This window comes from Sceloporus undulatus, chromosome 1, assembly GCF_019175285.1.
Source record: "Sceloporus undulatus isolate JIND9_A2432 ecotype Alabama chromosome 1, SceUnd_v1.1, whole genome shotgun sequence".
NCBI classification, from domain to species: Eukaryota; Metazoa; Chordata; class Lepidosauria; order Squamata; family Phrynosomatidae; genus Sceloporus; species Sceloporus undulatus.
Window position 1 is genome coordinate 250,552,357 of NC_056522.1, and position 10,492 is coordinate 250,562,848.

Below are 10,492 nucleotides of genomic sequence, written 5' to 3' on the forward strand. Positions count from 1 at the left end.
CCAGACAGGGAACTCCCAATTTTGAGGTAAATGAAGATTCACCACTGTGTGTTGAAAGTGGAGGTACAAGATGAATATTGGGAGAAAAGAAGCGCTGACAGATAACCACAATAGTTTCTTCCTTCCTTGGAATAATAAGTCCCTTACAGTGACAAAAGTAATCATTGTTATTTATAATATTTTACAATTATTTGTGTCTTAATATGAAAGTTTAATAGAACAAAAATAAGAGAACAACATTCCTGGCATGTCTGCTGGAAACATGGTACAAAGGGATGGGGAACTTGAAATCTTCTTGGTGTTGGGACTACAACAACCCCCCCCCCCAATCATCCCTACCTACTGGCCTCAAGCCTTGAGCTGCTGAGAGTTGGAATCCAACAACAGCTGGAAGGCTAGGCTCTCTGTACTAAAGAAATACAAAATATACAACCTTGGTTGTTGTTGCAAGGCTGTAGGGATGGCCCTCTTGGATGTTCTTGTATTGCAACTCCCAAAAGCATTAGCCAACATTATCCAGGATGATGGGAGTTATAGTCCAGCAGTAGCTGGAAAAGCCACAAGTTGAGGTCTAGGAACAGAAGAAAATGCATTTGAAAGGGGCTTATCAGTTCACAAACATCAAGTACCCACCTTTCTTGTAAAATGTATTCTTCCTCTCATTAGCACTGACTTATGTATGATGAAATATGAAAAAAGCAATGCATTTGCTCATTAAGTGCTCAGTCTTGTGTAGGAGGCAGCTTTGAAAAATCTGTCTTTCTCCCCTGCCCCTCCAAAATAGCATGGCAGACAAATGGAGGAAATCTTTCTCAGTGTTCAAGCAGTGCAATTTTGCTTCAAATAAGCTGCCTCTGGCTGCTACTCGAGCTTTCCATTGGGAAGGTGTGTAGTCCTCCTGATTGCTTTTTGAATCTGAAGCAGTAGCATCACTTTGAACGAATGGCTTAGGCTGAAGTGAGGAGGCTTTGAAGCCAGTTGGAGTACTACACACACTCAGTTATATCATCTTCAGGCAGGAGTGGACTAATGAAGGAGGCAAGCAAATGTGAAATGTCCAACAAGGACCAGCAGTATCTCCTTTGTTGTAAGTTTGCTGGCACAAGACTGCACTAGGTAAGGAAGCAAACCTATCAACAGTGCTGAAGTTCAGGTTCTTTCCCCCCATTTTACTCTTCCTCCTCTTTCCTTCCTTTGCTCGTTTTTCTGTGCTGTTAAGCTCCACCTTACCCAGGCCCTATGTTTCATAGATGCAGTGGCAGTAACCCAAGGAGATGGGTAGAAAGTGGTCATCAGAGTGAATGGCGGTCAATGCCTGCAGAAGAAAATAAAGTAAGTTACATTAGGCATGGGACCTGGCCTCTACATCTGCCTCTCTGTGGCTGAAGAAAAATAGCTGCTGCATAAATAGCTACTGCATTCCAAAAATTATATGTCCTGTAGGACCATTGCAACCCTTACCCTAATCTTATGTGTTCCTCAACTAAAGAACGCTGGCAACACTGGGCCCTTTGCTTGGCAACCTATTAGGCAGGGAGGATGAGAGAAAAGATTACAAACGTGCTTCCTCCCATCACCAGGAGGTAACCCTCCAGCAGATTGTCCTTGAGAAGATGCAGGCCCTGACAAGAAACAATACCCAACCTTTATCTGGCTGGCCTAGCAGGAATCAAGAGTTCTAGTGTGAACACACCACAGGCTACTGCAGTGCCCTCAAGCATCATGTGCTCTTTGATTTCAAAAGCATTTGCTAATAAACCTAATGGGAGAAAGTCAAAATAACTTACTGTCACTAAGAAGGGTAAGAAGTACTCACTCAATGGGATACACTAATTTAAGTTTATAAAGCTGCTAATATTACTTTTATTTTACATTCAACTATCCGTAACCATGGATTCAATAATCCACGGCTTGAAAATATTATAAAAAATATACATTCCGAAACCTTGATTTTGCCGTTTTATATAAGGGTCACCATTTTACTGTGCCATAGTATATACTGGGACTTGAGCATTCACGGAGTTTGGTATCCATGGGGGAACCAAGGGCCCACTGTACATCAGTATGCCTACCCTCTGAGGGGTTGAGTTCCATTTGAGTAGATAACAAACAGTTCAAGAAGACAGAGAGATGATTACTGGGCCCAAATGAGTTTGGCTTAGAGAAAAGGCTGAAGCCTTGTTAAGGAGTGTCACTGGGCTTCACATTCTTTCATTTGCAGTGACAAACTTTTTGTCCTGAAGAACTGGTATCTTAAATAGGGTAAGAAATGCAGATTATGCTGGATTGCAACTTCCAGCAGACCTAGCCAGCATAGCAAATATTGGGGAATGCTAGGAGCTATAGTTCAACATAAACATTTGGGACCCTTTTACACTGCACAGTTATAGCACCATAATTCTACTTTAACTGCCATGGCAACATCGTGTGGAATGCTGGGATTTGTAGTTTGGTGAGAGGCATCAGAGTAGCTCTTGAGCTGAGAACTCTGAACACCTTTCCCTTAACTACCAACCCTAGGATTCTCTGGGATGTTGGCATAGCGGTGAAAGGGGATTCATAATGCTTGAACTGCATAGTATGAAAAGCACCTGCAAGGTGGCCTGATTCTCACCTCTACCTTAAATGGATGCTCTAACAGGTTCATTTCAGATTAATTCTTTGAGTTATGTTACTTAGCAGGCTTTTTTGTCTTGTCTGCAGGGTTAGGTGCTGAGAAACTATATTCTGTCTTCCTCTCAGCAACAGAACTTGGAAAAGTTACAACTCCCAAAATCTCCAACCAGTATAGCCAGTGGCAGAGAGTGGTATGTACAAAAGTATTTTTTCCAAGTTCTAGTGATATGGTTCTTTTTTACAACGGGCACAAGAGAGAGTAGTTCTCAAATACAGCAGTGCTATTCAAGCTGACTAGGTTTTGCTTGGAAAGTTCCAAGAAATGAAACAGTATGAATCATAGAAAAGTTGCTCTGAGGTGCTTGAAGTAAGGCTAGAGCAGAACTTGCAATAGGAACAATCCAATGGGGATTTGGATCTAGATTTCCTTACAGCGCAGCACAATCATTTTTAGCACTGGCAACACAAAACAGATCTTAAACTACAACTCACTTTGCAAGCATTGTACTTCAAAGTGGAACCAATGGCCTAACAATACAAGAATGGAGATGGGGTGAGGAACCTTTAGTTTTTCAGGTTCCAGAATCAGCACAGCCCAAGGTCTCCCACCCCATTCTAGAATGGCTTGTACTTGCTCTACTGACATTCCTCTCATTTCCTTTATACACCATTCATTTTAAGGTGGAGAATGACAGACAGCCTCCTGGAAGTGAACCCACAGTCTATAACCAAAGGGATGCTAACCTACTACATACATCACACAAAAATCCACCCCAGCCAGCTAAGCATACAGACATATATGAGCACAGATATAGCCTTACACACAGCTAGCTATGAAAAAGTGAAACCCAAAAGCCCATGGCACTGGGGAAAATCAAAGAAGCTCATTTAGATTCAAGCCCACTGGAATGCAGCTACAAGAAGACTTAGTTACAGGCAGAGTGTGTGCATGTGGCCAAAACTTCTTCCCAGTAACATGTCAGAACTGTGTGTCACTCCTTTGTTAGTGAACTGGATGGGCATTAGAAAGAACTGTGAGCCTTACAGCTGCTATGTCAACTAATAGGTAGCTTAGATTGTGCTGTACCCTTAAAATACACAAGGTTCATTCACCCAAAGCCCTCTTGTCTCTTGACATGAGATGGTAAACCTGTGGCCCTTCAGATGTTGGTATACTCCATCTCTCATGATCCCTGACCACAATGTATGAGGCTAGTAGCAACTGAAATCCAATATCTGAAAGACACAAGTTCCCAACTCCTGCTGAATTAGACAAGGTAGGAAAAGAAAGCTCTTTGGCTTCTCCCCCCCCCCCCCACCTGGCGTTGTTTTTTTTTTTTAAAAAAAATTATAAAGTTTATTAACATCTTAAAACATTCAAGTCAAAATATCATCATGTTACATACATCCATTCTACATCATACATCGTACAACCTACAGACATTGAATCTCTTCTACCCCACTCTCACTTCATATATTCTTCTTCTCATCTTCTCTTCTTGTCCTATATCCCCATACATCCCGTAATTAGCATTACATTAGATATGAAAATGATTAAATCTTGAAAGAGAGACTCCTTTGTTGTTATTCTTTCTTTAAATTCCCTCCTTGTTACAAAACCTTCTCATACTTTCCTTATACAACTCCCTCCTTATCCCTTCTATCCTCTTTTCTTTCCTTTACCTTCTTCCTTGTCCCACAGTCACCTGTCACCAACAAACTACATCTACACACCTCCTTCGACTTCCATTTACCCTCTCATCTGTCCATCCTTCCTTCCTCCCTTTCCTTGCCTCTTTTCTCACTCTTCTTCAATTGTACAACCCATCCATAAACTTCCATCTTGGCCTATTAGGGATTATAGTATATTGCTTCTTGGCCCTCTTAAATATTACCACCAAACTGATTTGCTAAAATTAAATCTCTACAAAATTATATATAGTTTGTCCCCTATGTGAAAGATAAAGTTCCCTTTTTTAATTCCTTTACTGTGTCTGATCCAACTATGCTGTAATCTTCTCATCTATTAAACCATATATATAGCATCCATTCACATTTGACTTCCACATTACCTCCAAATGTAACATATTCTTATTTATCACATGAAACATGGCTGAGTTAAATTAAATAGAACCATTCCTGGATTATTTTACCCATATCTTGTATATTGACTTTAAGCTTATCAATTAACATTATCAATATTATTTTCATCATCATTCTCCTTTAACTTTACCCTAAAATTTAGAATAATTTCATTTCACCTTTTAATCGCAAAAAGAAATGGTTACTAAATTCCTCCATTCTTTTTGTAAATATTGTACAATCGGTTTCCATTCATTTTCTCCCTTCTTTCTCTTATCTCCTTTCATTCCCATTCTTAAGAATTGTGTAAGATCATCCATCTCAATTAAATCATATAATTTTAACTTCCATTCTCCTAAACTAGGTAAACTTTTGGATTTCCATTTTTGTGCCAATTTAATCCTTGCAGAAGTGATCAAATAAAATAAATTTTCCCCATATTTCTTATCCAGGCCATCATCCCACATGTTTAACAAAAATATTTCTGGACAGATTTTTTATATATATAATCTTTATTTCAGCCAACAGGGCTGGACAGATTTGTATCTTTTCCTGAAGGATAGAGTTGATAACATCGCACACCTTAATCCAATAATTTTTAACGACCTTGCAGGTCCACAAGACAATGGTATAATGGGCCAGGCTCTTTACCACATTTCTAAACTGTAGGAGAAATTCTTCCCAATTAACCAGAGGCATTCCACACACCCATGCAAACATTACAGGAGCCATTTGCCTATCGGATTAGGTGGAAGAATCTCTACCTGCCAGACAGAGAAATAATCTGCCCCTTCCTTTAGTTAATTACTAAAGTTAGCTATTATCTGCACCCAGATCCAAAGGTTGAGGATTAACCAGTCGTGCAATAATTAATGATCTTGTATTTTCCCCTACCTGCTTTTCTGCCTTTAGAAGTAAGAGATTTGTATGGTTCAAGCAGTCAATTGATTTGACCACAAGGTCATACTGAATTGACCACACTGTTAGTTGTAGTGGCCACAGTGTCAATAAACTGTCCATACCAGATGGCAGTTTGCTCTGTCTGATTTCTCTACACTAAACAAAGGTTGCTTTTGGTTTTGTATATTTTCATTATTTTATTTGGTGTAACGTATCTTTTTGCGGCTTCTTTTTGTTGAGTCTGGGAATCACACGGTTTGTCTGCCAAGGTTCCCGGACGCAGCAACCAGTGGTGCCGACAGAGCACCGTTTTTGGGTGCTCTGTAACGCGCCTTTGATTACTTCTTCTTCTAAATCCCAGTGGTGCTCTTAACCAGTACAAGGAGACTCTTGGGCAGCACTGGAATGGCAAGATTGCCAAGGACAGCTTTCAAGAATTTTCAAATCATGGAAAGTCACAGCTGTAATCTTGGGTCAAGAGCCACAATGCTGTCCTAGCATAACTGAAGGAGTAGCTTTCTTGCTGAGGACAAAAACTGTGCTAGAAGGGGTTGTTTGCCATCCAAGAGAAAGAGAATGTGCCCTCTCTCTGAATAATAGGGGACTCTCTTGATAACATTTGCTAGAGATTTTTTTTCATTCTTTCACATTTAAAAGACTACAGAGATACATCTGAGGAAGTAGACTTTAGTCTACAAAAGCACATGCTGCCAACTTCGTTCTTTCAGTTAGTCTCAAAGGCATTACAAGATCTCTCTACATAAAGAGATATTGTATAGCATCCTGATGTGACAATCTCAGTTTTGACCACTTACAATTCCTTTTATACAGAGATACTGTATGTAAGGAATTGTAAGTGGTCAAAACTGAGATATCTTATCGGATTCTATTAGATTTTCCCCCTGCTCACAGAAACATTATGACTCAGTGATTGTTATGAGATTTGACTCTTCTTATTCTTCAGGTGGGAGCTAAAGTATTGCTGAGTTATCCTAACCTCTGTGACAACTAGCCTATAGTAAACCATTACAAAAGCTAGGATTATGAAACAAATAGAAAAAGTTCTTTTGCTTCTGCAAACAGAATTGCTTCCTTTTTTGAAAAAAGTCACAAGCATATCAACAAATACATACAGTAAATGTGATGACCCAGTAAATGTTATGCACGTGGTCCTTTGTCAAAGCCTTTTTGAAAATCCTTCCCTTAAAGCTGCTAAGTAAACTTACTGGAATGAGGAACAGATCCTTGCCTGAACCAACGATTAGTTTAAGAAAAGAACGCAAAGCTTTCACAGTGGAGAGAAGCCAGAAGCAAGGCCCCTGGAACTGTAATTCCCATCTGATCAAGCCTGCATAGCCACTGATAAGGAATCCTGGAAAATGCAGTCCAACAATATTTGTAACACCTTAACTGTGGGATCGTTTGTCACATTTAAAAACTAGCACATGAGAGGGATTTCTGAAATTATGAATGGGAGAGGTAGCAATGCTGTCCCTTTTATCTTATTAGAACATACAGTCAACCAATGAAATGGACTATAGTTTTAGGATGGACAAGAGAAAATACTTCATACCATACCATCATTTTGATAAAAGAACTGCCACAAGGGATGTAATAGCCCATGGCTTTAAAGGGAAAAGTTTATCAATTCACACAGGAGACATCAGTCAATCTTCAGGGATAGTATAAGGCTGAAAACTGGCTTCTGGAGACCAGCTGCTTAAGACCTACTTAAGTGGTTGCAGGAGTCAATTTCCCCTGCCCAAGACCTACTGAGCTGCATCCCCAATTCCCCCTGCCCCCCCCCCCCAAATGCACAAAGTGACCAAAGGTCTGCTTCCAGTTTTCTAAAAACCTTGTTTTTGTTAAAACAAGGTGTGGCATAGGGCATATACTTTATTTTAAAGGGGAAAAGCACTTCTTGGATGCTTCCAAGAACACAATTCTTCTTTTTTAAAGAACTCCAGGGGCCACAAAACCAGGCAAGGCCACATATGCCCCACAGGCCACTTATGACCCACCTCAGGTGCAGTGGATTGTTTTTCCTTCTCTTTGTGAGGGTGTTAAAGTGCCCGGTCTTTGTAACAATAAACAAACATGCAGTTAAACTTTATAGTGTCATCATAGGGAGGATGTGGCCCATTGCATTCTAGGCAAAAGTTCTATGACTCTGGCAAAAACACAGTAAACGGAGTACATCAAATACTAATAAACATCTTAGCAGCTGTAAAAAAAGAAGAAAGCATGACCGAGTTCCTGTGTGTGAGACTTAGCTACAATCCATCTCCCAATCTGACTACCCCAAACCCACCTTAAAGTCAGGCAACTGCACCAACCAAAGGTTCTGCAGTACTGGTGAGTGATGTGCTGAAGGATTTGGGGTCCTCTTGCAACTGTTCATCCCACCAGAGCTTGCTGGCAGGAGGGAGATGACTGCCTCATCCTTCATTGTCTAGTGGTGGCGCAGTGGTTAAATGCCTGTACTGCAGCCATTCACTCAAAACCCTAAGGTTGCGAGTTCAAGACCAGCAAACGGGCTAAAGCTTGACTCAGGCTTGCATCCTTCTGAGGTCGCTAAAATGAGTACCCAGATTGTTGGGGGCAAATTAGCTTACAGTTGTAAACCGCTTAGACACTGCTTAGGCGGTATGAAGCGGTATATAAATGAAGCTTGTTTAGTACTTTAGATCTCCTTCAGTTGGCACAGCTGCCTAGCTTTTAAGGTGGATCCAGGAAGGCATTTTGAGTCATCATAAATATGAGTAGCAAAACTTATGAGATCTGTTATCTAGCTTACAACATTGTAAAAACTGAACAGGTTTGAAAAGGTTTTGAGGAATGAGGCTGACTGTGCCAACGTTTTATAATACTTGACTATGCCAATGTCTTATAATAATGTGTGAAATTTGGAATACTATGGGGGATGGAACTGTGGGCATTCTCCCCTCCTACTTGGATATATAGAGGATTTACATCTCCGTTGGAGTAGGATGTATATATATTTGTGCTACGGCAGTAAACCTAATGTTATAAGTTTTGTATTTTTGCCATATTTTGATGCTGGCCATGTGCCGTAATAAATTCATTCATTCAATACTAAACAGAATGCTAACTAAAATGTTGAGATTTTGGCTATGAAAATGCTTCAGATGGGCAAAATTCTGTGTCTACAATTGGAAATGGAGCTAACACATAGCCAATACGTACAAATATTATGCAGTGTAGCACCAAAATAATTTCATGTGATACAGGGACACAGCTTTTTCTGGTGCATTGATATTTTGGTTTGTCACTCCCTGTGGACACACCCAGTTCTTTAGTCATCTCTTTCCATGCAACAAAGACTACATCCCCATCTCTTTAGAGAGTGCTATGCAAGCAACAAGCAACCAAGTAATAGAAAATCCAAACTGATTAAGGATGAAAGGGAAGCAGTTAATCCTAAAGGCTCATGTACTGTTTTGATTCCTCTGGGTATATCGAGAGATCTCCCCCTGACCAGAAGCCAGCAAAAGTCAGAACTTTTGCCTGTACATGTGTACACATGTGTGTGTTTGAGAGAGAGAGAGAGAAGAAGGGAGGGAGGAAAGAGAGCAGGGGAATAATTGAAGTAAAAATGCACAAACAGACCTCAAAAGGGTACCCACAAGACTCCTGTGTGTCCATGATCCACAGTATTAGCCTTGCTTCCAAACCGGGTTGCTGTTTGGTACTAGACAGATAGAAATACAGACCTGGCTTGACCGGACGGACAAGAGAGAGGACCCAGCAGCAAGGCAAAAACGAGCAGCAGGGGAGAGGCCCAAGAGGCCAAGACATGAGGCCTACCTGAGCTGGAGAGAAGCGGAGGAAATGGAGGGTACAAATGGAGGAAGGATGGAGCGTCGAGCAGCTTAAGAGTTTAGGGCATCGATACCTGCAGGCGTGAGCACCAGGGCTTGGAGAATGTCAGAGAGGGACACGATTCCCCGTGGAGCATTCTTCTCATCCACCAGAACTAGGCGATGGACCTGCCAGACACGTGGTCATATACCATCATGGGGAGGATAGTAATGAGAGAGGGAGAGATGAGTATGCAACACCCGAAGGGAAGATGAATCATTCCTCCCTTAGAAAAGACTTTGTAATGCTTTCTTTTTGTCCAGTACAGTATAACCTTTACCATTACCATTATTACTGGGTTGTCTCCATAATTAATCAGACTTGGAAAAAGATCAACTGAAGTTAATGGAACTTAAGGTACTGATTTTAATGTGTTTGTTCAACATGTAATTAGGTCTGAATCCAAGTATTATTTTTTTTTTGCCTCCAAGTTTTGTTTATTGTTTTATAATCACACATACTCCATACAGCTGGGAAGCTGACTGGGATGTACTGTATAAGAAGTAGAGCACTCTGGGTAAGATTAAAGGTTAGAGAGTGACATGAGTGGATACAGTGAAACTCAGAGTGTAGTGGCATCATCATACTGCACCACACAGCAGTCTTATCTTAGATCATTTTGAAAGGAGCAAATATGTTTATCAGATAGGAAGACCAGAATTCATTTTCTCAGCTGTGTTATTTTGGGCTACACATTAACAGTTTTTAAATCTATGTAGATACATTTCTGTTCATTGGTAATCAATGCACAATGCAAGGAGACACTTCCAGCCAAATGAATGACTCAAACATGAAACCAGAGCTTGCTGGGTTTTTTGCTACAGCTCCCAGATTCCTTGGTAATTCTGGGAGCTGTAGGCACAAGAGGAATGTTTCCAAGCTCTGCATGAAACAAGCATCCTGGAGTTACCACAGTTGTTACCATGGTTTCCTGCTCTGAATCAGCAACCAGATACAGTGTGAAACAGCATTAAGATTTTATCTCATTTTGGGAAACTTTCCTTCTGAAACA

General features: G+C 40.6%; 1 protein-coding gene across 7 annotated transcripts in view; it reads right to left on the reverse strand.

The window, feature by feature from the left end:
- Positions 1–198: 198 nt before the first annotated feature.
- The window catches only part of PRKAG3 (protein kinase AMP-activated non-catalytic subunit gamma 3), a 36,304-nt gene continuing 26,010 nt past the window's right edge, over positions 199–10,492 (reverse strand). For 2 of the 7 annotated variants that reach the window (XM_042467544.1, XM_042467516.1), the window contains 3 exons: positions 9,515–9,608; positions 3,730–3,852; positions 199–1,315 (listed from right to left, as the gene is read on the reverse strand). In XM_042467544.1, coding sequence (XP_042323478.1) covers positions 1,293–1,315; positions 3,730–3,852; positions 9,515–9,608 — 240 coding nt within the window. In that variant the 3' untranslated portion in view covers positions 199–1,292. Of the gene's footprint in view, positions 1,316–3,729; positions 3,853–9,228; positions 9,311–9,426; positions 9,609–10,492 lie in introns of all 7 variants that reach the window. The other 5 variants (XM_042467555.1, XM_042467526.1, XR_006104013.1 and 2 more) reach the window with 4 other exon arrangements.